This window comes from Saccopteryx leptura, chromosome 5 (assembly GCF_036850995.1).
Source record: "Saccopteryx leptura isolate mSacLep1 chromosome 5, mSacLep1_pri_phased_curated, whole genome shotgun sequence".
In the NCBI taxonomy this organism is placed as follows: domain Eukaryota; kingdom Metazoa; phylum Chordata; class Mammalia; order Chiroptera; family Emballonuridae; genus Saccopteryx; species Saccopteryx leptura.
In genome coordinates this window covers 156,217,255-156,244,449 of record NC_089507.1, presented here as the reverse complement: position 1 = coordinate 156,244,449, position 27,195 = coordinate 156,217,255, and the positions used below count along the sequence as shown (strand labels likewise).

At 39.3% G+C, this 27,195-nt stretch overlaps 1 protein-coding gene across 2 annotated transcripts in view; it reads left to right on the top strand.

Annotated features, from left to right (window-relative positions):
• WDR35 (WD repeat domain 35) overlaps positions 1-27,195 on the top strand; it is an 85,929-nt gene that overhangs the window by 8,499 nt on the left and 50,235 nt on the right. For both annotated transcript variants that reach the window (XM_066386219.1, XM_066386218.1), the window contains exons 3-8: positions 1,589-1,660; positions 3,189-3,281; positions 7,039-7,167; positions 20,683-20,816; positions 21,631-21,796; positions 21,914-22,059. In XM_066386219.1, the coding sequence (XP_066242316.1) occupies positions 1,589-1,660; positions 3,189-3,281; positions 7,039-7,167; positions 20,683-20,816; positions 21,631-21,796; positions 21,914-22,059 (740 nt within the window). The remainder of the gene's footprint in view (positions 1-1,588; positions 1,661-3,188; positions 3,282-7,038; positions 7,168-20,682; positions 20,817-21,630; positions 21,797-21,913; positions 22,060-27,195) is intronic.

Genomic DNA, 27,195 nt, shown 5'->3' with positions numbered 1-27,195 from the left:
GGCAAGCCCAGGCTCAAGCCAGGGAGCCTGTGCTCTCATTGGTGACCTTGAGGTTTTGTCTCGGGTTGACATTCTGTCCACTGCGCCACCACCAGTCATGCCATAAATTTGTGCTTTTAAATGAAAAGTTTAAAAGGCTATATTTTACATGTAACAATTGGATTTTCTGAGTGAAGGTTAATTTACTAAAATGATATATTTTAATATATTTATTATCTATAGTATGATCACTAATCAAGGAGAATAAATAAATGAAAAAGCAATCTTTAAAGGCTTCCATTGCACTTTGAATAAAATCTAAAATTCTTATTATTTCCTACAAAGACTACACAGTTTTTTCTGTGCTTACCACTCCTGTCTCATCTTATGTCATTCTCCTCTAATTCAACCGCATATGCCTTCCTTCAGCTTGTCAAAGGCTCCACCCCTGCATGCCCCGGCCTTTGCACAGGCTGTTTCCTGGCCTGGAACACTTCTTCCTTTTCCCTGTCTCACTTGGCTATCTCCAGTTTAATCCCATAGCTTCAGTTTAAATATCCTTTGTTCAGAAAGTCTTCTCTGCTCTCCCTCTCTCGAATCCAAATTAATCCCACTGTTAGAATCTCTTATTATGCCTTTACTTCTCCAGTTTATATATATATATATATATATATATATATACACACACACACACACACACACACACATACACTTTTGTGGGTGTGTGAATGTGTATTTAATATCTATCCCCTCAGTAGACTACAAGTTTTCTGAGAGGAAAGGCCTTAGCTATTTTGTTCATTGTTTTATATCAAGAACCTTCCACAGTATATATAACACAATGTAGATATTCAATAAATATTTGCTGAAGGAATGAATAACACAAGGTTCTGCAAACTCTAGTAAAAACTAGTTTCCAAAGTCTTTGCTTTTTGATCCGCCTTATGCTTTAGATCAGGGGTCGGGAACCTTTTTGGCTGAGAGACATATTTTAAAATGTAACTCCGTGAGAGCCATATAATGACCCATGTACGTTAGGCATTATCCAATAAAAATTTGGTGTTGTCCTGGAGGACAGCTGTGATTGGCTCCAGCCACCCGCAACCAAGAACATGAGCAGTAGGAAATGAATGGATTGTAATACATGAGAATGTTTTATATTTTTAATGTTATTATTTTTTTTATTAAAGATTTGTCTGCGAGCCAGATGTAGCCATCAAAAGAGCCACATCTGGCTCGCGAGCCATAGGTTCCCGACCCCAGCTTTAGATTTTTCAACCAATATGTCATAAATATTTCTATTTGTGATCTTTGGGAAGGAGTAAGTAGTAATAATAATTACTAATTATTCAATATACTGAGTAAACAATGTTCTTGTATACATTTGGTTTTATTTTGCCAGAATCATGGCTTTGCAAGGGTGTACATATTATTGTCTATGTTTCCACCATGAGAAAAATAGATTAGAATGAGGTATTATTAAAAAAATTCTTTTTAATATCATCCAGGAATAGGATCTCCTTTCAAAAAAGCAAGAAATGTCAAAATCTTATAACCTGTCACTTATATATTTGCCATCGTATTTTGTTTTTGTTTTCTGTTTTTCTAGATGACGAAAAATTGAGGAGTATTGCAGCTCCTAATAGCCTTTCTATGAATCAGACTCTTGAAGGTCATAGTGGTAAGCCCTGTAATTTTAAAATCATATCTCTTCTTTAGGCATTTAAAAACTATCTATTTAATGCAGAATTGTCATCATTTTCAATAATGGTAATATTTAAATTAATCATTTCTATAGCCATAATATAGCCTGGAACCAGTCAACAACTTTTACATTACATGATGAAGCAACATCTTCAATAAATTTGAAATAAATAGGTATTATTTTATATATTAGGAAGCACTGTAACCTATCTATGGATAGAGTATAATCTTTTTTTGAGAATTTATCCCGTGGTTTCAGATTATAGTAGGCTAAAGAGATATAACAGCTGAATGTAATAGTCCTAGATTGGATCTTGGTATGAGAAAAACAAGTATCATTTTTTTTTAAATAATTTTATTTTTTAATGGGGCGACATCAATAAATCAGGATACATATATAACATGTCCAGGTTATCTTGTCGTTCAATTATGTTGTATACCCATCACCCAAAGTCAGATTGTCCTCTGTCACCTTCTATCTAGTTTTCTTTGTGCCCCTCCCCCTCCCCCTTTCCCTCTCCCTCTCCCCCCTCCCCCCGTTACCACCACACTCTTATCAATGTCTCTTAGTCTCACTTTTATGTCCCACCTACATATGGAATAATGCAGTTCCTGGTTTTTTCTGATTTACTTATTTCACTTCGTATAATGTTATCAAGATCCTACCATTTTGCTGTAAATGATCCGATGTCATCATTTCTTATGGCTGAGTAGTATTCCATAGTGTATATGTGCCACATCTTCTTTATCCAGTCATCTATTGATGGGCTTTTTGGTTGTTTCCATGTCCTGGCCACTGTGAACAATGCTGCAATGAACACGGGGCTGCATGTGTCTTTACGTATCAATGTTTCTGAGAAAAACAAGTATCATTATTTAGACAAATTGATAAAATTTGAATGTGGACTGTGGGTTACAGAAGAATAATGTATCAGTGTTAAATTTCCTAAATTGTAATGTGGTTATGAAAGAGTGTCCTTATTCTTATGGAATAGATACTAAAGCATTTAGAGATTACAAAAACTGGGAAAAAAAAGTTTGTATAACCCACAGGTTTAAGATCTGCTCGAGAGGGTGTTATAAGGGGGGATGGGGCAGAGAGATTAGGGGACATAGCCACAAACAAATCCCCTTCCTCCCCCTCTCAAAAGCTCCCCAACAGCAGCCAAGTGCTTTAGTATGAAGTTCTTTCGTCATCACAATCCTTGGGAGTCTGTCTAGTTTGGTAAATCTTACATTTGTTTCTGTCATCAGATATATGGCAGCTCTTGCACATAAGTAAGTGCTTTGGTGGCATGAAATAGGAACAAACATGAAAGATAGTAGTATGCAGTCTTGTAAAAAATGAGTGATAATAGTAACTGTATCCTATGAATATTTTTGACTAATATTAAAGACTGATTAGTTGGACAGGAACTGCATTGATTTTAACATGTTCTTGGCATTTGTTATAACATATGTGTGAAATGATAGTTTTTCGTAGTTTCTAATTTTTTTTTTTTTAGGTTCTGTTCAAGTTGTTGCGTGGAATGAACATTATCAGAAGTTGACTACCAGTGATCAAAATGGACTTATTATTGTCTGGATGCTTTATAAAGGTATGTTAGAGTCTATTATATCTTCCATAAATTGGAGTCTGGATTACAGTATTTGTAAAGGTAATAACATCTTTCAAACAGACTCGTTGTAACCCGCAACAGAAGTTCATCCTGACTGTGCAGGGGTGCTAGTTCTGGATTTATTGCTCCTGACTTTTCCCTGTAACTTTATTTCCTTTGAACTGTGCCCTTGTATTAGGAAAGTGAATTAGGTGACTGTTGGTTATCTCCAAAATTAACTTAACTTAGACTCTTAGCAAGACAGCTTCTGCTTGAGGTGGCTCTGTTTTCCCCGGTTTCCAATAAGAATTACTTTCTGTGTGGTCAGTGACTGGAGTTGGTTTAGTAGATAGAAACACATTTTTTTAAGATGCTAAAGGCAGTAATTAATTTCCTTTATTGAGTCAGTTAGCTTCCTTTTCTTTCACAGACATAAATTTTATCTCAGCTCTGACTACTGGCTCACAATTTGTGCCTTTTGCCCACCAGAGAGAGCAAGGGAAGGATTAATTTAGTTGTGTCACTATTGCTAAAAAAATTCCATAACTCTTAATACGTGTTCTATTGAGGCCTGTAGCATCATCTTTAAATGAAGAGGGTACCTTAGTTCATGTGTTATGTTTTGAAAATGTTCAGGCTATACCGTTTAAATATTCTTCGTTAAAATATGCCATAGTACATGAATATGTTATTATTTTTTGAAATTTAAATGTGTGTGTATGTATGTGTAGGTCGTAGAATGTGAACTTATAGGACAGGGGTTGGGAATTTATGGCTCGCGAACCAGATATGGCTCTTTTGATGGCTGCACCTGGCTCGCAGACAAATCTTTAATAAAAAAAATAGTAACTTTAAAAATATAAAACCTTTTTTTTTTTGAGACAGGAGAGGGATAGACAGGGACAGACAGACAGGAATGGAGGGATGAGATGCATCAATAATTAGTTTTTTGTTATGCGTCAAACACCTTAGTTGTTCATTGATTGCTTTCTCATATGTGCCTTGACTGCGGGCCTTCAGCAGACCGAGTAACCCCTTGCTCGAGCCAGCGACCTTGGGTCCAAGTTGGTGAGCTTTGCTTCAAACCAGATGAGCCCGCGCTCAAGCTGGCGACCTCGGGGTTTCGAACCTGGGTCCTCTGCATTCCAATCCGACGCTCTATCCACTGCACCACTGCCTGGTCAGGCATAAAACATTCTTATGTATTACAGTCCACTCATTTCCTACCGCTCATGTTCATGTTTGCGGGTGGTTGGAGCCAATCACAGCTGTCCTCCGGGACAACAACAAATTTTTATTAAATAATGCGTAGTACACGGGTTGTTGTATGCCTCTCATGGAATTACATTTTAAAATATATGGCGTTCATGGCTCAGCCAAAAAGGTTCCCGACCCCTGTGCTAGGAGATTAGGATAAACGTGATCTTTTTCTGAGGCAGGTTCTCCCGCCTTAGTCCTGACTCCAATAATACCCTGCTCTGCCTTGTTATTCCAAATTTTATGCTTGCTTGGCTGCAGGCCAGGGTTCTGTATACTAAAATGTAGTAAAGCCTTTTAAAAAGCAAAAACAAAACAAAATAGACTTGTTATTTGCCTCACATTTGTTTTACCTTGAGATAAGTCACATCTCACTCCAAACCTGTGCACAAGAATATTTTTGTCATTCAGCATTAGTGATGTGATATCACTAATGTGATAAACTGTTTAAAATGTTTTTCAAGTAGGTTTAGAGTTTTTACCTAAAATGCTTATAATTAATTTTTAGAGAGTTTATGCATACATCTAAAGTTATTGTAGTCTGTTTTTTTTTCTTGGTTATTAGCTGAAGTGTTTCAAGTAGGAAAAGTTAGGCTTTGAGAAAAATCAGTTGTTTTGGCCCTTCAAAACCAAATAAAGTTGTTTTTTGTTTGTTTGTTTGTTTTTAGCTTGAGAGAGAGAGAGACAGAAAGGGAGAGAGATGCAAAGCATCAACTTGTAATTGTGTCACCTTAGTTGTTTATTGATTGCTTCTCATACGTGCCTTGACCAGGGCGAGGATGGGAGCTCTTGCTGAGCCAGTGACCCCTTGCTCAAGCCAGCAACCTTAGGTCTCAAGCCAGCGACCACGGGGTCATGTCTGTGGTCCCACGCTCAAGGCAGTGGCCCCCGCACTCCAGCTGGTGAGCCCATACTCAAGCTGGATGAGTCTGTACTCAAACTGGCTAGTGACTTTGGGACCTTGAACCTGGGTCTGGGTCCTCTGTGTCTTAGGTTGACACCCCATCCACTGCGCCACCACCTGGTCAGGCTAAAGTTTTATTTTATTTTATTTTTTTCCAGAGACAGAGAGTCAGAGAGAGGGATAGACAGGGACAGACAGACAGGAACGGAGAGATGAGAAGCATCAATCATTAGTTTTTTGTTGCACGTTGTAACACCTTAGTTGTCCATTGATTGCTTTCTCATATGTGCCTTGACTGCAGACCTTCAACAGACCGAGTAACCCCTTGCTCGAGCCAGCGACCTTGGGCTCAAGCTGGTGAGCTTTTTTTTTGCTCAAACTAGAAGAGCCTGTGCTCAAGCTGGCGCCCTTGGAGTCTCGAACCTGGGTCTTCCACATCCTAGTTCGACGCTCTATCCATTGTGCCACCGCCTGGTCAGGCTAAAGTTTTATTTTTTATTTTTATTTTTTATTTATTTATTTTTTTGTATTTTTCTGAAGCTGGAAACGGGGAGAGACAGTCAGACAGACTCCCGCATGCGCCCGACCGGGATCCACCCGGCACACCCACCAGGGGTGACGCTCTGCCCACCAGGGGGCGATGCTCTGCCCCTCCTGGGCGTCGCTCTGCCGCGACCAGAGCCACTCTAGCGCCTGGGGCAGAGGCCAAGGAGCCATCCCCAGCGCCCGGGCCATCTTTGCTCCAATGGAGCCTTGGCTGCGGGAGGGGAAGAGAGAGACAGAGAGGAAGGAGGGGGGGGGTGGAGAAGCAAATGGGCGCTTCTCCTATGTGCCCTGGCCGGGAATCGAACCTGGGTCCCCCCGCACGCCAGGCCGACGCTCTACCGCTGAGCCAACCGGCCAGGGCCTAAAGTTTTATTTTTTTAATTGACTGAAAGAAAGGAAGAAAGAGAAAAGGAGGAAAAAACTGGGAATTTATTGTGTTTTCTGTGATAATCTCTGAAGCAATTATTAGTCAAGGGCTAAGTTAATTTTCTATTATGTTTATGTTGGAAATTTGAAGGTTATGGAATATCTCAAGTTGTTGAAAACATTGCAGTTATTTATTTCATATTGTATTTCCTGGAATATTTCTATTTCTCTTTTTTTTTACGAGAGAGAGAGATAGAGACAGAGAAGGATAGATAGACAGGAAGGGAGAGAGATGAGAAGCATCAGTTCTTTGTTGTGACACCTTAGTTGTCCATTGATTGCTTTCTCATATGTGTCTTGACCGGGGCTCCAGCAGATTGAGTGACCCCTTGCTCAAGCCAGCAACCTTGGGCTTCAAGCCAGCAACTTTTGAGCTCAAGCCAGTGACCATGGGGTCATGTCTGTGATCCCATGCTCAAGCCAGTGACCTCAAGCTTAAGCTGGTGAGCCCGCACTCAGTCCAGAGACCTCCGGTTTCCAACCTGGGTCCTCTGAGTCCCAGGCCCACGCTCTATCCACTGCACCACCCCCTGGTCCGGCTTCTGGAATATTTTTAAATCTTATGTACCAGATAATAGGTCTGGAAGTTTTGACTTGTAATTTTCTTTTTCTTTTTGAAAATAGGCTCTTGGTATGAGGAAATGATCAACAATAGAAATAAATCAGTGGTTCGAGGCATGAGTTGGACTGCGGACGGACAGAAGATCTGCATTGTCTACGAAGACGGGGCTGTGATTGTTGGTTCTGTGGACGGTAATGATCCCAGGACTGAGATCCTTTAGAGGTTTAGATTAATTATATGTTAGTCTTCTGACAGAAAAGTAAACACAAAAACAGAGAACAGAGGTAGATAATTTGATGACATTCAAGTATATTCCAGTAAAATATTCTATTTAAAAAAATTTTCTACAGTGGTGCTGATAAAAAGGAAACTTTTCAGATTATTTTAAATATGTCTGCTTATTTATATAATTTATCTTTACACCATATTGTTACATCATATTATAAAATGTAGATTTTAGTTTTTTTCATGAAATTTATTTTAATTTATTGTGTTTACATAGATTCTAGTGTCTCCCTGAATACACCCTCCCCTCCCCCGTGTGCCCCAGGACACCCCGTCCCGCTCCCCCAACGCCCTCCTCCCTTCCCTCCAGGACTTGCTTTTCTGCTCTCATCCCATCCTGTCGCCCTATCATCCCCTTTCCCTCTGTCCGCTTTCCCTCTGGATCCTTTTATCTCACCTCTGTCTCTATTCCGCTCCTCAGTTCATATTGTTCATCAGATTCCTCAAATGAGTGAGGTCATCTGATATTTTTCTTTCTTAGCCTGGCTTATTTCACTTAACATAACAGTTTCCAGGTCCATCCATGTTGTTGCAAAAATTAATATTTTCTTCTTTTTCATGGCCCCATAGTATTCCATTGTATATATGTACCACTGCTTTTTAATCCATAGTCCACTGACGGACACTTGGGCAGTTTCCACTTCTTGGCTGTTGTAAACAATGCTGCCATGAACATGGGGGTGCATTTCTCCTTTTGAATCATTGATGTGGTGTTCTTGGGGTATATTCCTAAAAGTGGGATAGCTGGGTCAAAAGGCAGCTTGATTGTTAATTTTTTGAGGAATCTCCATACTGTTTTCCACAGTGGCTGCACCAGTCTGCATTCCCACCAGCAGTGCAGGAGGGTTCCCTTTTCTCCACATCCTCACCAGCACTTATTCTGTGTTGTTTTGTTGATGAGCGCCATTCTGACAGGTGTGAGGTGTATCTTATTGCGGTTTTAATTTGCATTTCTCTAATGATTAGTGATGTTGAGCATTTTTTCATATGCCTGTTGGCCATTTGTATGTCCTCTTTGGAGAAGTGTCTATTCATTTCTTTTGCCCATTTAAAAAAAAATTTTTTTTTAAATTTATTTTTTTCAGAGACAGAGAGTAAGTCAGAAAGAGGGATAGACAGGGACAGACAGACAGGAACAGAGAGAGATGAGAAGCATCAATCATTAGTTTTTCATTGCGTGCTGCAACACCTTAGTTGTTCATTGATTGCTTTCTCATATGTGCCTTGACCGCGGGCCCTCAGCAGACGGAGCAACCCCCTGCTGGAGCCAGCGACCCTGGATTCAAGCTAGTGGGTCTCCTGCTCAAACCAGACGAGCCCGTGCCCAAGCCGGCAACCTTGGGGCCTCGAACCCGGGCCCTCTGCATCCCAGTCCGACATTCCATCCACTGTGCCACTGCCCGGTCAGGCTCTTTGCCCATTTTTTGATTGGATTTTTTATCTTCCTTGGTGTTGAATTTTACAAGTTCTTTATAAATTTTGGTTATTAATCCTTTATCAGACGTACTGTCGAATATATTCTCCCATTGTATGGTTTGCCTTTTTATTTTGTTCATATTGTCTTTAGCTGTGCAAAAGCTTTTTAGTTTGATATAGGCCCATTTCTTTATCTTGTCCTTTATTTCCCTTGCGTGTGGAGATAAATCAGCAAATATATTGCTGCGAGTGATGTCAGAGAGCTTACTGCCTATGTTTTCCTCTAGGATGCTTATGGTTTCACGACTTACATTTAAGTCTTTTATCCATTTTGAGTTTATTTTTGTGAATGGTGTAAGTTGGTGGTCTAGTTTTATTTTTTTGCAGGTAGCTGTCCAATTTTCCCAACACCATTTGTTAAAGAGACTGTCTTTACTCCATTGTATGCTGTTTCCACCCTTGTTAAATATCAATTGTTCATAGAGGTGCAAGTTTATTTCTGGGTTCTCTGTTCTGTTCCACTGATCTATATGCCTGTTCTTATGCCAGCACCAACCTGTTCTGAGTACAGTGGCTTTGTAGTATCACTTGACATCTGGAAGTGTGATACCTCCCACTTTATTCTTCCTTTTCAAGATTCTGAGGCTATTAGTGTTTTTTTTGGTTCCATATGAATTTTTGGAATATTTGTTCTATATCTTTGATATATGTCCTTGGTATTTTTTTTATTTTATTTTTTTACAGAGACAGAGAGAGAGTCAGAGAGAGAGATAGACAGGGACAGACAGGAACGGAGAGATGAGAAGCATCAATCATTAGTTTTTCGTTGCACATTGCAACAGCTTAGTTGTTCATTGATTGCTTTCTCATATGTGCCTTGACCGTGGGCCTTCAGCAGACCGAGTAACCCCTTGCTCGAGCCAGCGACCTTGGCTCCAAGCTGGTGAGCTTTTGTTCAAACCAGGTGAGCTCGAGCTCAAGGTGGCAACCTCTGGGTCTTGAACCTGGATCTTCGGCATCCCAGTCTGACGCTCTATCCATTGCACCACCGCCTGGTCAGGCGGTATTTTAATAGGAATTGCATTGACTTTATAAATTGTTTGGGTAATATGGACATTTTGACGATGTTTATTCTTCCTAACCACGAACACGGTGTATGTTTCCACTTGTTTGTATCTTCCTTGATTTCTTTTATCAATGTTTTATAATTTTCCGAGTACAAGTCTTTAACCTCCTTGGTTAAATTTACTCCTAAATATTTTATTTATTTATTTTTTGTTGCAATACTAAAGGGATTGTTTTCTTAATTTCTTTTTCAGATAGATCATTGTTGGTGTATAAAAATGCCTCTGATTTCTGAGTATTAATTTTATATCCTGATACCTTGCTGAATTCATTTATCAGGTCCAGTAGTTTTTTGTCTGCAACTTTAGGGTTTTCTATGTACTGTATCATATCATCAGCAAATAATGATAGTTTTACTTCTTCTTTTCCAACTTGAATGCCTTTTATTTCTTCTTCTTGTCTGATTGCTGTGGCTAGGACTTCCAGGACTATGTTGAATAAGAGTGGTGAAAGGCACCCCTGCCTTGTTCCTGATCTTAAGGGGATTGCTTCTTTTTTTTTTTCTTTACAAAGATGGAGAGAGTCAGAGAGAGGGATAGATAGGAACAGACAGGAATGGAGAGAGATGAGAAGCATCAATCATCAGGCTTTCATTGCGACACCTTAGTTGTTCATTGATTGCTTTCTCATATGTGCCTTGACCGTGGGGCCATAGCAGACTGAGTAACCCCTTGATTGAGCCAGCGACCTTGGGTCTAAGATGGCGAGCTCCGCTCAAACCAGATGAGCCCGTGCTCAAGCTGGTGACCTCGGGGTCTCAAACCTGGGTCCTCGGCATCCCACTCGTCATGACACTCTATCCACTGTGCCACTCTCTGGTCAGGCAAGAGGATTACTTTTAACTTTTGCTCATTCAGTATGATGTTGGCTGTGGGCCTGTCATAGATGGCCTTTATCATGTTGAGGTATGTTCCCTGTATTCCCACTCTGCTGAGAGTTTTGATCATAAATGGGTACTGGATTTTATCAAATGCTTTTTCTGCATCTGTTGATATTATCATGTGGTTTTTGTCCTTCCTTTTGTTTATGTGATGAATCATGTTGATTGATTTGCAAATATTGTACCAACCTTGCCTCCCCAGAATAAATTCTACTTGATCATGATGTATGATTTTTTTCATGTATTGCTGGATCCGATTTGCTAATATTTTGTTGAGAATTTTTAGCATCTAAGTTCATCAGGGATATTGGCCTATAGTTTTCTTTCTTTTTAGTGTCTCTGCCTGGTTTTGGAATGAGGATTATATTCGCCTCATAAAAGGAGTTTGGAAGTCTTCCCTCTTCTTGAATTTTTTGAAATAGCTTGAGAACGATAAGAGTTAGTTATTCTTTGAATATTTGGTAAAATTCGCCTGTGAAGCCATCTGGCCCAGGACTTTTGTTTGTTGGGAGTTTTTTGATAACTGTTTCAATCTTATTTGTTGTAATCAGTCTTTTTAGGTTTTGTGATTCTTCCAGATTGATTTTTCAATGATTATATGTTTCCAGGAATTTATTCATTTCATTTAGGTTGTCCAATTTTTTGTCATACAGTTCTTCATAGTATTTTCTTACAATCCTTTGTATTTCTGCTGTGTCCATTGTTACTTCTCCACCCTCATTTCTAATTTTATTTATTTGAGTCCTTTCTCTTTTTTTCTTGGTGAGCCTGGCTAATGGTTCATCGATCTTGTTTACTTTTTCAAAGAATCAGCTCTTGGTTTCATTGATCCTCTGTATTGTTTTTTTAGTCTCTATGTCATTTATTTCTGCTCTGATCTTTATTATTTCCTTCCTTCTACTTCCTCTAGGCTTTACTTGCTGTTCTTTTTCTAGTTCTTTTAGATGCAGGGTTAAGTTGTTTATTTGAGATTTTTCTAGCTTCTTAAGGTATGCCTGTAATGCTATGAACTTCCCTCTCAGGACTGCTTTTGCTCTGTCCCACAGATTTTGAGTTGTTGTATGCTCGTTTTCATTTGTTTCAAGGAAATTTTTTATTTCTTCCTTGACCTCATTGTTGACCCATTCATTGTTTAATAACATGCTATTTAGTTTCCAAGTGTTTGAGTGTTTTTCAGTTTTTCTATTGTAGTTGATTTCTAGTTTTATGCCATTGTGGTCAGAGAAGATGCTTGATATAATTTCAATCTTCTTAAATTTTTTGAGGCTCACTTTATGCCCTAATATGTGGTCTATCCTAGAGAATGTACCATGTGCACTTGAAAAGAATGTATGTTCTGCTGCTTTAGGGTAAAAGGTTCTGGGATGTTTATTAAATCTAGTTTATCTAGTGTGTCCCTTAATTCTGCTGTTTTTTTCTTTCTTTCTTTTTTTTTTTTTTTTTTTTTTTTTACAGAGACAGAGAGTCAGAGAGAGGGATAGATAGGGACAGACAGACAGGAACGAAGAGAGATGAGAAGCATCAATCATCTGTTTTTTTGTTGCGACACCTTAGTTGTTCATTGATTGCTTTCTCATATGTGCCTTGACCATGGGGCTACAGTAGACTGAGTAACCCCTTGCTTGAGCCTGCGACCTTGGGTCCAAGCTGGTGAGCTTTTGCTCAAATCAGATGAGTTCAAGCTCAAGCTGGCGACCTTGGGGTCTTGAACTTAGGTCCTTCTGCATCCCAGTTCGACACTCTATCCACTGCGCCCCCGCCTGGTCAGGCTAATTCTGCTGTTTCTTTGTTAATTTTCTTTATTGAGGATCTATTCAGTGATGTTAGTGGGTATTGAAATCCCCTACTATTATAGTATTGCTGTTGATCTCTCCCTTTATGTCCATCAAAATCTGCTTTATATATTTAGGTGCTCCTATATTAGGTATGTAGATATTTATAATGGTTATCTCTTCCTGTTGGATTGCTCCCTTTATCATTAGGTAGTGACCTTCTTTATCCCTTACTAGTCTTTGTTTTAAAGTTATTTTGTCAGATATAAGTATTGCTACCCCAGCCTTTTATTTGCATGAAATATTTTTTTTCATTCTTTTACTGTCAGTCTGTGTGTATCTTTTGTTTTGAGGTGGGTCTCCTGTAGACAGCATATGTATGGGTCCTGTTTTCTTACCTGTTCAGCTACCCTATGTCTTTTGATTGGAGCATTTAATCCATTTACATTTAAGGTTATTATGGATATGTAGTTGTTTATTCACATTTTTTTTAACCTTTTATTTTTTAGTTTTTTATTTATTCATTTTAGAAAGGAGAGAGAGAGAGAGAGAGAGAGGAGAGAGATAGAGAAGGGGGGGAGGAGCAGGAAGCATCAACTCCCATATGTGCCTTGACCAGGCAAGCCCAGGGTTTTGATTCGGCGACCTCAGCATTTCCAGTCAATGCTTTTATCCACTGCGCCACCACAGGTCAGGCTATTCGCATTTTTTTCTTTAAATCTACTTTTCTTTTTTACTATATATATCCCCCTCCCCTGCCACTTTGTTTTGTCTACAGCATGCCTCAACAGTTCTTGCAGCATTGGTTTGGTTGTGATGAATTCCTTGAGTTGTTGTTTTTTTTTTGGTCTGGGAAGCTTTTTATTTCTTCTTCAATTTTAAATGATAGTCTTGCTGGATAGAGAAGTCTTGGTTATAGGTTCTTGTTCTGCATCATTTTGAATATTTCTTGCCATTTCCTTCTTTCCTCAAGTGTTTTGTTGAAAAGTCAGATGTCATCCTTATGGTGGTTCCTTTGTAGGAGATGGACTGTTTCTCTCTTACAGCATTTAGTATTCTTTATCTCTTAGCTTTGGTATTTTGTTTATGATGTGTCTTGGTGTGGGTCTCTTTGGGTTCTTTTTTAATAGGTTTCTCTCTGCTTCTTGAACCTGTGTGACTCTTTCCTGCATCAATTTAGGGAAATTTTTAGCTATAATTTCTTCAATTTCTCTATTCCTTGTTCTTTCTCTTCTCCTTTAGGAACCCTTATTATGCGGATATTGTTTCTCTGTATGTTGTCACAGAGCTCTCTTAGAGTTTCCTCAGTCTTTTTGATACTCTTTTCTTTTTGCTGTTTTGCTTCTATGCTTTTGCTTCTCTTGTCCTCTAAGTTGCTGATTGGATCCTCTGCTTCATCCAGCCTGCTTTTTATTCCTTCTAGTGTAGTCTTTATTTCTGATATTGTGTTTGTCATTTCTGTCTGGTTCTTTTTTATGATTTCTGTGTCCTTTTTGATGCTTACAATTTCTTTATAGAGGTATTCATTAAGTCCATCCATTGTAGCTTTGAGATCCTTAAGCATCCTAACAATCATTATTTTATACTCTGCATCCAGTAATTTGATTACTTCCATTTCATCCAGGACTTTTTCTGAGGTTTTGTCTTGTTGAAGCATATGACATGCTTCTCTGCCTTCCCATTATTCTCTGTATGGCTTGTAGGTTTCTTCCAGTTGTCCTCTCTCTACTTCTGTGTATGGTGCCTGAGGCTCCCCCATGGGCTGAGTCAGAGCAGCCCTGCACCCTCGCAGTGGAGAAAGACAATAGGCAGCAGCAGCTCCCGTGGCGGTGGTGGCTGGAGGCTGCAGTGGCAGAGGTGAGGAACAAGGACGGTGGTCTCCACAGAGCCCAGGAGCGTCTCCGCTGCTGCTCCGGCTCGGTGCTGGCCCTGTGTTTCTGCTAGATTTTAGTTTTAAAAAGTCTTAGATATATAATATTCTCTGGTTAGTTTAAGTTGAGCTATAATTGACATATAACATTAGTTTTGGGTGTACAAGATAATGATTTGATATCTTCTGTATTGTGAAATGATCAGTCATTTTTTAATGGAGCTAGCATGGTATTGTTAATTGTGTTTTGTAGCCTTTAAAACTATGTCTTTCAAATTCTAGTTCATAGACGACACTGGGGTGCTGAAAGTCTGTACCTTTGTTTTCAAATGAAACTTTCTATAGAGAAATAATTTATTTTTAAGTCATTTTTATTTTTCTGGTTTTTACATTTTTTTTGTGTGTGTGTGTAACTTTACGTATTTCACAAATGTTTCTGAGAGTTTACAAAATCACAGCTGTAGCTCTAGGCACTAGGTACAACAAAAATTTGCCCAGATGTATATCAGGAGAGATGGATAAGTAGCCAAGCATTACAATGCCTTGTAATAAGTGCTAAGACAGGGAAAATATAGCAATATACAGAGAAAGTACGTTTTAAACCCAGACTTAGAGGAATCAGGGAAGACATTCTGGAAGAAGTGATGTCTAGGATGAGGCATTAGCCATGAGGAAGATTGATATGTAGAATGTCCTGGGTCTAAGAAATAGCATTTGAGGAAGCCCAGAGGGTTTCAACTTAGCCAAATTGAGGTACTGAAAACATTTTGAGAGTCAGTATAGTATAACACTAGGGAGAAGAGTTGTATGTAATGAAATCAGAGTGATTACTAGAGGCCAGACCATGAAAGATCATATGTTATAAAAGGGGTTTGTGCTTATCTCTTAAGAGTATTGGGAACACAATGAAAGGTTTTAAGAATGGGCACATTGTGTATTTTTGGCTCCTTTATCAAAGATGATTTGACCATATATATGTGGTTTTATTTCTGAGCTCTCTATTCTGTTCCATTGGTCTATTTTTCTGCCAGTACCATATTGTTTTGATTATTGTGGCTCTGTAGTATAGTTTGAAGTCAGGCACTGTAATACCTCCAGCTTTGTTTTGTTTCCCTTAGGATTACTTTGGTTATTTGAGGTTTTTTTATGGTTCTATATAAATCTGATAATTTTTTGTTCTATTTCTTTTAAAAATGTCATTGGTATTTTGATGGGAATTTTATTAAATTTGTATATTGCTTTGGGTAGTATGGCCATTTTAACTCTATTTATTTTTCCTATTCATGAACAAGGAATATTTTTCCATTTCATTGTGTCTTTTTCAATTTCCTTTAAAAATTCTTTGTAGTTTTTAGTATATAGGTCCTTTACATTCTTTGTTATGTTTATTCCTAGGTATTTATTTTTTTTGTTGCTATTGTAAAAGGGATTATTATTATTTTTTAGTTCTTTTTCTGAGATTTTATTGTTAGCATATAAGAAAGCAATAGACTTCTGTATTTTGTATTCTGCAACCTTACTGTATTGGTTTATTGTTTCTAATAGCTTTTCTGTGGAGTCTTTGGGGTTTTCTATATACAGGATCATGTCATCTGCAAAAAATGAAACCTTTACTTCTTCTTTCCCATTATGAATGCCTTTTATTGCTTTCTCTTGTCTGATTGCTCTGGCTAGAACTTCCAGCATTATGTTGAATAGGAAGGGAGAGAGTGGGCAACCTTGTCTTGTTTCTGATTTTAGAGGAAAAGTTTTCAGTTTTTTACCATTTAGTATGATGTTAGCTGATGGTTTGTCATAAATGGCCTTTATTATGTTGAGGTATTTTCCTTCTATACCCATTTTGTTGAGTGTTTTAAACATAAAAGGATGTTGTATTTTATCGAATGCCTTTTCCGCATCTATTGATAGGATCATATGGTTTTGTTCTTTGTTTTGTTGATATGGTGTATTACGTTAATTGTTTTTGCATTTGTTGAATCATCCTTGTGTTTCTGGGATGAATCCCACTTGATCATGATGAATTATTTTTTTGATGTGTTGTATTCAATTTGCTAGTATTTTGTTTAGGATTTTTGCATCTATATTCATTAGAGATATTGGTCTGTAGTTTTCTTTTTTTGAGTTGTCCTTGCCAGGTTATGTATGAGGCTTGTGTTGGCCTCATAAAATGTGTTTGGAAGTATTGCCTCTTCTTCAGTATTTTGGAAGACTTTGAGAAGGATAGGAACCAATTCTTCTTTTAATGTTTGGTAGAATTCACTAGTATAGTTATCTGGCCCTGGACTTTTATTTTTGGAGAGGTTTTTTTTTTTCCTTTGCATTTTTTTTTCTGAAGCTGGAAATGGGGAGAGACAGTCAGACAGACTCCCGCATGTACCTGACCGGGATCCACCCGGCACGCCCACCAGGGGCGACGCTCCGCCCACCAGGGGCGATGCTCTGCCCACCAGGGGGCGATGCCCTGCCCCTCCGGGGGGGTCACTCTGCTGCAACCAGAGCCACTCCAGCGCCTGGGGCAGAGGCCAAGGAGCCATCCCCAGTGCCCGGGCCATCCTCGCTCCAATGGAGCCCCGGCTGCGGGAGGGGAAGAGAGAGACAGAGAGGAAGGAGGGGGGAGGGGTGGAGAAGCAAATGGGCGCCTCTCCTATGCGCCCTGGCCGGGAATCGAACCCGGGTCCCCCGCATGCCAGGCCGACGCTCTACCGCTGAGCCAACCGGCCAGGGCCTGGAGAGGTTTTTGATAGTTGTTTCTATTTCCTCCCTGCTTATCAGTCTATTTAGGCTTCCTACTTCTTCATGATTCAGTCTAGGAAGATTCTATTGTTCTAGGAGTTTATCCATTTCTTCTAGATTGTTGAATTTGGTGGCAAATAATTTTTCATAGTATTCTGTGATAATCCTTTGTATATCTATGATATCTGTGGTAATTTATCCTCTTTCACACAATAGAGAAAAGAAAGCCTCTTCAATAATGGTGCTGGGAAAATTGGAAAGCCATATGCAAAATAATTAAACTTGACTACAGTTTATCTCCTTGCACAAAAATTAATTCAAAATGTATCAAAGAACTAAACATAAGATCTGAAACAATAAATTACATAGAAGAAAACATAGCTACTAAACTCATGGACCTTGACCATAAAAAATATTTTATGAATTTGACTCCAAAGGCAAAGATAAATGAATGGGACTACATCAGACTAAGAAGCTTCTGCACAGCAAAAGAAACTGTCAACAAAACAAATAGGCAACCAACTAAATGGGAGATGATATTCTCAAATAACAGCTCAGATATGGGACTAATATCCAAAATATATAAAGAACTCACAAAACTTGGCAACAAACAATCCAATAAAAAAATGAGAAGAGGATATGAACAGACACTTCTCCCAAGAAGAAATACAAACGGCCAACAGATAGATGAAAAAATGCTCATCATCACTAACTATTCGAGAAATGCAAATCAAAACTACAATGAGATACCACCTCACACCTGTTAGATTAGCTATTATCAACAAAACAGGTAATAACAAGTGCTGGAGAGGCTTTGGAGGAAATGGAACCCTCTTTCACTGTTGATGGGAATGTAAATTAATGCAACCATTATGGAAGAAAGTATGGTGGTTCCTCAAAAAATTAAGAATAGAACTACCATATGACCCAGCAATCCCTCTACTGCAGCGGTTCTCAACCTGTGGGTCGCGACCCCGGCGGGGGTCGAACGACCAAAACACAGGGGTCGCCTAAAGCCATCGGAAAATACATATTTAAATATGTATTTTCCGATGGCTTTAGGCGACCCCTGTGTTTTGGAATATGTATTTTCCGATGGCTTTAGGCGACCCCTGTGTTTTTGGAATATGTATTTTCCGATGGCTTTAGGCGACCCCTGTGTTTTGGAATATGTATTTTCCGATGGCTTTAGGCGACCCCTGTGTTTTGGAATATGTATTTTCCGATGGCTTTAGGCGACCCCTGTGTTTTGGTCGTTCGACCCCCGCCAGGGTTGCGACCCACAGGTTGAGAACCGCTGCTCTACTGGGTATATACTGACAAAACTTGAAAACATGGGTACGTAAAGACACATGCACCCCCATATTCATCGCAGCATTGTTCACGGTGGCCAAGACATGGAAACAGCCAAAATGCCCTTCAGTAGAGGATTAGATCAAGAAGATGTGGTACATATATACAATGGATTACTACTCAGCCATAAGAAATGATGACATATTGCCATTTACAACAACCTGGATGGACCTTGATAACATCATACTGAATGAAATAAATAAATCAGAAAAAGCTAAGAACTATATGATTCCATACATAGGTGGGGACACAAAGTTGAGACTCATGGACATAGACAGAGGTGCAATGGTTACCAGGGGGAAGGGGGGGAGAGGTAGGGGGATAGGAGGAAGGGGAGGGGCTTAAAGAGAAACAAAATATAGGGTGACAGAAGATGATCTGACTTTGGGTGATGGGTATACAATATAATCGACTGTCCAAAAGATGTGGAGATGTTTTCTCTAAATCTTTGTACTCTGACCAATGTCACCCTGTTAAATTTAATTGTCTAAAGAAAAACAGAAAGAGAAAAAAAAGAATAGAAACAATGTGATCAGATTTGTTCTCTAGAAACATCTCTGTGACTGTAATATGAAGAATGGAGAAAGGAAAGGAAGAGGACAAGTGGGCCAATGAAGAAATTACTGTAGTAATTCAGGCAAGATGATGGTAGATAGTAGCCTGAACCAGGGTAATGACAAGGAAGAAGAAGTAAGTAGATACATTCTAGAGATACTTAGAAGGTAGAATAGATAAGACTTTATTATTGATTGGATTGGGGATGAGGGGATAGAATTATCTAGGGTGACATCTAGGTTTCTAGCTTTGGCAACTAAATGTATGTGTTGCCTTTCATTGAAATAAAGGATGTGGGAAAAAGACCGATTTTAAACATGTTGATTTTGTTGTGCCATAGGATGTTTAAGTAAATATGTCTGGACCACAGTTAGACATATATGCCTGCATTTCAGAAATATCTGTGTCAAAGTCATAATTTTGGGAATCAGAAGCATATGGATGGCCACAAACCATTGGAATAGATGTAAAACCTTAGTGCCATCTGTGCACTAAGAACCAATATCATTTAATGGATGGCAGAAGAAGAGAATCCCATAAAGCTGTGATGGCGAACCTTTTTATAAAATCCACCCACTTTTGCAGTGATGGTCAACCTGGTTCCTCCCGCCCACTAGTGAGCGTTCCAGCTGCCCACTAGTGAGTGTTCCAGCTTTCATGGTGGGCGGTAGCAGAGCACCAAATGGCACCACAATTGGCCCACCGTGAAAGCTGAAATGCCCTGTAGTGGGCGGGAGGGACCAGGTTGACCAGCACTGCAAAAATGGGCGGTTTTTATAAAAAGGTTCGCAATCACGGCCATAAAGGATACTGAGAAGAGAAGAAGTCTTGGAGATAAAGGGAATATGCAGATTCACAGAAACCAAGAAGGAAGGAAGGACAGGGTGGTCAAGAAAAAGAGAAGTATCCTTGGATTTAGTAACAGGCCATTAGTAGCCTGAATGGAGGCAGTTTCAATGATGTGTGGGGCAGAAGCCAGATTTGTTTGGGTTGAGGTTGAGTGGGAGGTGAGAAATTGGAAACTAGGATCAGGCTTTCAAGAAGGAGTGATAGAAATAGGGTGGTAGCTAGAGTGGAAATGTAGGTTTGGGGAAGTGTGTTTTGTTTTGTTTGTTTTTCTTTGAGTTTATAGTTTTAAAGATTCAGAATAGATGCAAATATGTTTAAAATGTTTATAAGAAAGAGCCTGGAGAGGTGTTTAAAGAGAAAGAAAATATGAATTATCAGCCAAAGGAGATCTTTGCAAAGCTAGGAGGGGATTTGATCACAGAACAGCTGGCGAGATTAGTCTTGGATGGCTGTCTGCTTGAGGACATACCTCTTCCTTTGTATTAGGGGGCAAAGTGGACAGGGTGAATGTGGATTCAGTTACGTTCTGAATGTTTGAAAGTGGGAATAAAGGATTTCTTTTTTGAAAGCTTTTATTTTCTTTCCAAAGGAGAAGATGAATTCATCTGCTAATTGGGAGTCAGGTCCTGGGTCAGAGTTTAGAAGAGAAGTGGGAAAGCTGGAAACAGCTGTTGTTTCGTATATTACTAGGGTGTTTAGCAGGTAGTAGTTGCTCAACAAATGTTTATTGACTGAATAAACTGAACAAACTTATAATGATGTGAAGAGTATGAGAACTCTTTAGTGAAATATAGGATTTTAGAGCAGTTGGTAGAGAATCATAACCTGAACTTTTAATGAAATAATTATGTTGTATGTCTTATTTTAGGGAATCGCATTTGGGGAAAAGATCTGAAGGGTGTACAGTTGTGTCATGTAGCATGGTCCACAGACAGTAAAGTCTTACTTTTTGGAATGGCAAATGGAGAAATACACATTTTTGATAGTCAAGGGAATTTTATAGTAAGTATATATCCATACATTTATTAGTTTTATTACTATATTTTTATATGATTATTTTATATGTCATTCATATACATATACACATTTAATTATGATGGTTTGTATAATCAAAGTCTTCAATTCAGGTTTAAATGATCTAAAGAAATGTTTTTTTAAATTAAAGAACCTCTGGGTTGCTTCAAGGTCAATGAATGCTTTTATTTCCAGCTTGTGGTGGCCAGAAAGGAAAGATTTCGGTGTACTGAAGCTGAGGGATGAAGAGGAGGGTGATGTGTGTCTTCTGGTACTTGAAGTCAAAGTTCATACAAGAGACCACAGAGATTTTTGTAGCAAGCTACTCAAGTTAGTTTCTAAACAGAATGGAAGACTTAAATAGTAGAGGACAAAAGTCAGGTCCTGGAAAGAGGGCAAGATGAATAGGCTTAGGTGACATAATCTCAAGACTGACTCTGGCTTTGCTACATGTGGCTGTGATGGATCTGATCCTATGAGCAGCTAGCCAGGATCAGGACCTTACATAAACACGAATTACGGAGGTGATAAGAGCCAGCTTTCATATGACCCTTTGCTATTTTCACAACACTCTTATATGCATGACCCTTGTCATTTGAGTCTCATAAAAACTCCGAGTCTTTTAGCCCTCATTTTGCAAATGGGGAACATGGAAATTCAGGTGAAGTGATTTGTCCAGGCCTGGAAACCAGTACGTGGTGGTGCTTACATTTGAAACCAGATTTTTAAATCCTGTGTTCTGTGTTTCCTCTATAATCTTCTATTACTAATACCAACTATTAACCTAACTGACTTGATGTAGATGAAAATGAAGCTGAACTGTTTGGTGAACGTCACCGGTGCGATCAGCATCGCTGGAATTCACTGGTACCACGGCGCGGAAGGCTACGTAGAGCCGGACTGCCCCTGCCTCGCCATTTGTTTCGACAACGGGAGGTGTCAAATAATGAGGCACGAGAATGACCAAGGTACGTTAATTTTTTTAATGTGAAGAATTAAAAAATATTTTAAAATTGTCCTTAAGATAAAGTTCTCTAGCCCAAGTGTTTTACCACAATTGGCTCATTTTTTTTCTTTTTGACTAGATCCGGTTTTAATCGATACCGACATGTGTGTTGTGAGTATCCAGTGGAACCACACGGGCAGCGTGCTTGCTGTGGCCGGCTCCCAGAAGGCTGCCACGGAGGATAAAGATGTCAACGTCGTGCAGTTCTACACTCCGTTTGGTGAGGTAAATGTAGTCAAGATTTCATCTTCTTACTTTCCATTTAAATATGCAGTGAATAAGGTCGGGGAAAAAGGAATGGAGGAATGGGTATAGACTTGTCACATTTTTTGTAAGGGACATTTTTGGTAAAATATCAGGTGTACGTCTTTGAGTGATCCTCATTATAAGTCTTCATAGTTGTATTTTACCATGCAATTGATTTTATAATCTACATTTAGAAAACCAGATGTTTCATATAAGAATATGAAACATGGAGTAATTATTTTGAATCTTTTCTCTGTGATCTGAATATGCATATATTTTTACAGCTGGTTTTTGAATTACTTTTGGTATAATTTAGTTGTTTCAGATTAATTTTTGAATTTTTAATGTGATATATTAAATGTGCATAGATATTAAACATATGTATCTGTCTCTTCTTCCCCAAAACTTCTTTTTTTTTTTTAATTGATTTTAGAGAAAGAGAGATAGGAAGGGAGAGAGAGAGAGAGGAGAGAGAGTAAGAAGCATCAACTCGTAGTTGTGTCACTTTAGTTCATCGATTGCTTCTCATACATGGCTTGACTGCGGGGCTCAAGGTGAGCCATTGACCCCTTGCTCAAGCCAATGACTTTGGGAATCATGTCGATGATCCTGTGTTCAAGCTAGCAACCCCACCACGCTCAAGACAGCAAGCCGGTGCTCAAGCCAGAGACTTTGAGGTTCCAAACCAGTGACCTCAGCATTCCAGGTTGACGCTCTTATCTACTGCACCACCACTGGTCAGGCTCCCCCAAACTTCTAACAGTTTTAATCTGTTGTGGAATAATTAATTATTTTAAGAAAATCTGTCTTGATTAATCTTAGGTGATTCTACATGAAAAGATAAGCATTTTCATAAATGCATGTATTATTCTCAATAGTATTATTACTAAATTTAATCTTTAAAGAGAAATTTCTTGAAGCAGTAGTGGAAAATAACAAATAGAAGAATGGTATATTGTGAATTTTAAAGAATTTAGAAAATGAGAACTTGTTAGTCACTAAGCTTGATAGATTTTTACCTATTTTCTAATTCTGGAATATATTCAATCCCTTTTGGATAGCTTTTTAAAAAAAATATATGTTTTAAATTTATTGATCAGAGAGATAGAGAAACATTGACCTATTGTTCCATTTATTTATACATTCATTGGTTGATCTTGCATGTGCCCTGACTGGGACCAAGCCTTCAACCTTGGTTGGTGTATGGGGACAATAGTCTAACCAACTGGGCTATCTGGCCAGGGCTTCCTGCTGGTTTTTATAAATTCACCATAGGCCTCAACAATATGCACTTTTGCTACAAAGTCTTCACCAGTTATTTTAATCTTAACTTTTTAAAATATATAATAATAATTTCTGTAAGAATAAAAAATGGTGTCAGCTGATGCTTTTGAATCAATATCTCCAAGTTACCCAGTAAAATGTACATTAGAGAGTGGGTGCTGTCTATACATTGTCAGCTAATAATATTTATGATAGGTGTAAAAGCTAAAGAAAACAAAAGCAAGGTTCCTAAATAAGTAAAAATCTGATGTTTATTTTGATGCTTCTAGCCTTCTTCTTAATTCCCATTCTTTATTGGTTATTTTTGTTCATTGCCATCAGTTTATCATTAAATTATTTTATCTGCTTATATTGTTAGTTCACCCTTCTCCAAGTAGAAAAACATGGATAGTAAGACTTACTTGGTTTAGCTTGTGAAACTATGTGTTATGTGCTACACTGAAAACTCAAAGTGATTTTTGGTCTAGTTGTAGTTGAAAGTATCTAACATAGTTCCTCAGGGTTTATTAGTCACTTAATATTTTTTGACTGAAGGAATATATGGAAGATTTATTTTGGATTTATGTTATTAGGATATGGGAGATAAGGCCTTGGCCAGTTAGTTCATTCAGTTAGAGCAGAGTCCCAAGAGGCCAGGGTTGTGGGCTTGATCACTGGTCAGGGCAGATATGGGAAGCAGCCGATGAGTGCACAACTAAGTGGAACAACAAATGAATGCTTCTCTCTCTCTGTTTTCCCTCTCTCTCTCCCTAACCCTCTCCCCCTTCTTCTCTCCCCCCCTCCTCTCAAATCAATCAGTAAAAAAAAAGGTAGAGAAGATAACTTGGAAGGAAGTTATGAAAAGATTCAAACTTAAGGAAAATCTCAGGGAAGACTTTGCTTTTGATTCTGAGGGCTTGGGTCTTCCCATGCTCGAGCTGCGGTCTCAGCCATGGGAGGGGATAACAGTACGAGCTTTGTAGTTTGGACCCTGTTTCCACAGTGTAGTTTCACTTTGAGAAGTTACTTAACTTGTGAGTCTCAGTTTACTTATTTTCTGAAATAAAGGTAGTACCCTCTTTTTGAAAGTTAAAGGAGAAACGAGAAAATGCTACCACGTGCTTAGTGGGTGCTTACCAAGGCCCGTTCTCTTTCCTCGCTGCTGCTGGCCCCTCCCTTGCTGGTTTACGGAGCATGACCTCATTCCTCCCCTTGTGGCTGTCACCACCAAGAGTGCAGCTGTGAAGGGCTGCTTGTTCCCTGTGGTCTCACACAGCCAGTGGGACAGACAGAGCGGATCCTCCTGGGCTAAAACGTTTCCCCTCCTTGTTTTCCTGGCAAATGAAGTTTAATACATTAATTTTAACTTCAGAGCATATCTGCTTACCAACAAGCGATACCAGTATAATTTATTCAGATTCTTGGGATTATACTGTTTGTCAAATAAGCATAGATTTAAAATGTTTTCTTTTTATGGACACATTAGAAGAATCTATAAGAGTTCATTTATTCACTCATTAATTTAGCCATAAAGTGTACTATGTTAGAGAAAATTAACTTTTATTTATTTACACGTTAATGATTATTTGTTTATATGTTTACTTTATTTATTTATTTACTTAATAAATATTTTATTGAGTACCAGGTTGCCGACCAGTCTGTGAAGGGATAGGGAAATAAATGGATATGATCGAGTTAGTGCTTTCAAGTAGCTCAACTGTCCAAATCCTCCAGAACCAGAGAGGGAGAGGAGAAGGCAGGAAATACACTGAAGTTATATCTAGAAGGATGAATAGAGGTCCTCCGGGAGGATGAGGAATGTGGAGAGGAGGTTGGGGTGGCGGGAGGAGAGGAGGATTTTGGGCAGAGGGGATACTCTCTGGGCCACAGGTATGGGGGCATAGTACGTTTCTATGCACGTAATTATAGCTAAATAGTGGGGCTTTGAGCCAAAGAGTGTATTTTGTCTCAGAAGGGAAAATGCATTGTACACTATGCTAAAGAATGTGATGATGGGGAGCTATGGATTTTTAAAATTTTAAAAAATTTTTATTTTTTTTAGTGAGAGGAAAGGAGTCAGAAAGACAGACTCCCACATGCGCCTGACCAAGATCCACCCAGCATGCCCAGTAGGGGCGATGCTCTGCCCATCTGGGGCCATTGCTCCATTGCTCAGCAACTGAGCTATTTTTTAGCACATGAGGTAGAGGACATGGGGCCATCCTCAGTGCCTGAGGCCAACTTGCTTGAACCAATAGAGCCATGGCTGCAGGAGGGGGAGAGAGAGAGAGAGAGAAAAGAGAAAGAGAAGGGGGAGGGGTGGAGAAGCAGATGGTTGCTTCTCCTGTGTGCCCTGACCGGGAATCAAACCCAGGATATCCACACGCTGGGCTTACTCTCTACCAGTGAAGAAAATTCTTCATTGAGCCACTGGCCAGGGCCAGGGAGCTATGAATTTAAAAAAATATATTAAACATTTTTAAAATCAGGGTAGGATATGATCAGATTTGTATTTTAGAAATATAATTATGACAGTAGAGGCCCTGGCTGGTTGGCTTAGTGAATAGAGCATCAGCCCAGTGTATGGATGTCCCGGGCCTGATTCCCAGTCAGGGTACACAAGATAAGCAACCCTCTCCCTCTTCTCTTTCTCTTCCCTCCGCAGCTAGTGGCTTGATTAGTTCAAGCGTCAGCCCTGGGCACTGAGGTTGGTCCAAGGGTGTCAGTCTCAGGTGATAAAAATAGCTCAGTTGATTTGAGCATCATCCCTAGAGAGGGGTTGCTGGGTGGATCCCGGTCAGGGAGCATGTGAGAGTCTGTCTGACTATCTCCCCTCCTGTTACTTAGTAAAAAAAATTATGACAGTAGAGTAGAGACAGAATTTGGGGCTACTGGGTGGGAATGAGGAAAGAGATGGAAGGTAAAAAGTTGCATTTAGGTAAAGAGGGACAAGTATACAGCTACAGAAAATGCTTTGACTTTGGGTTTGGGCACACAATGCAACCAACAGTTCAAATGCTATAAAAATGTTCACCTGAAACCTATGTACTCTTACTGATCAATATCACCCATTAAATTTAATTTCAAAATGAAAAAATTAAAGAAATTGCAGTTTGGCTGTTAAAGTTCATTCAAAAAAGGAGGCAGTTGTAGTTGATGGACAGGAATGGAAGCCACAGGACTTGGAGACTGGCTGGCCCTGGGGGACGAAAGAGAGGCAAGACTTAAGGACTGAACTGACTATTACAACAGTTCATTGATTCTAAGGAGCGCAATTTCTTACAACTCTAAGATTGGGACTCATCTTATCATCACAGTTGTCCTACTTTAGTTAGCAATGTGTTTTTTCTTTCCTTAGTTATACATAAGAATAAAGACACATGTTTAAATCTTGGGCATCTTAGATTTGATAAAATTTGATACTGCATTGTTTGGCTATAGTTTATAAATTTCTCCTTTCCTATATATGGTTTTCATGATAAAAATTCAAGGAAGGCCCTGCCTGGTTGGCTCAGTGGTAGAGTGTCAGTCCAGTGTGTGGATGTCCCAGGTTTGATTCCCGGTCAGGGCACACAGAAGAAGTGCCCATCTGCTTCTCCACCCCTCCTCCTCTCGCTTCTTGCTCTCTCTCTTTCTCTCTCTCTCTTCCCCTCCTGCAGCCATGGCTCAATTGGAGTGAGTTGGTCCTAGGTGCTGAGGATGGCTCCATGGCCTCCACCTCAGGTGCTAAGAAGAGCTTAGTTGCTGAGCAACAGAGCAAGGGCCCCAGATGGGCAGAGCATTGCCCCCTAGTGGGCTTGTCAGGTGAATCCTAGTCGGGGTTCATGCAGGAGTCTGTCTCTGCCTCCCCTC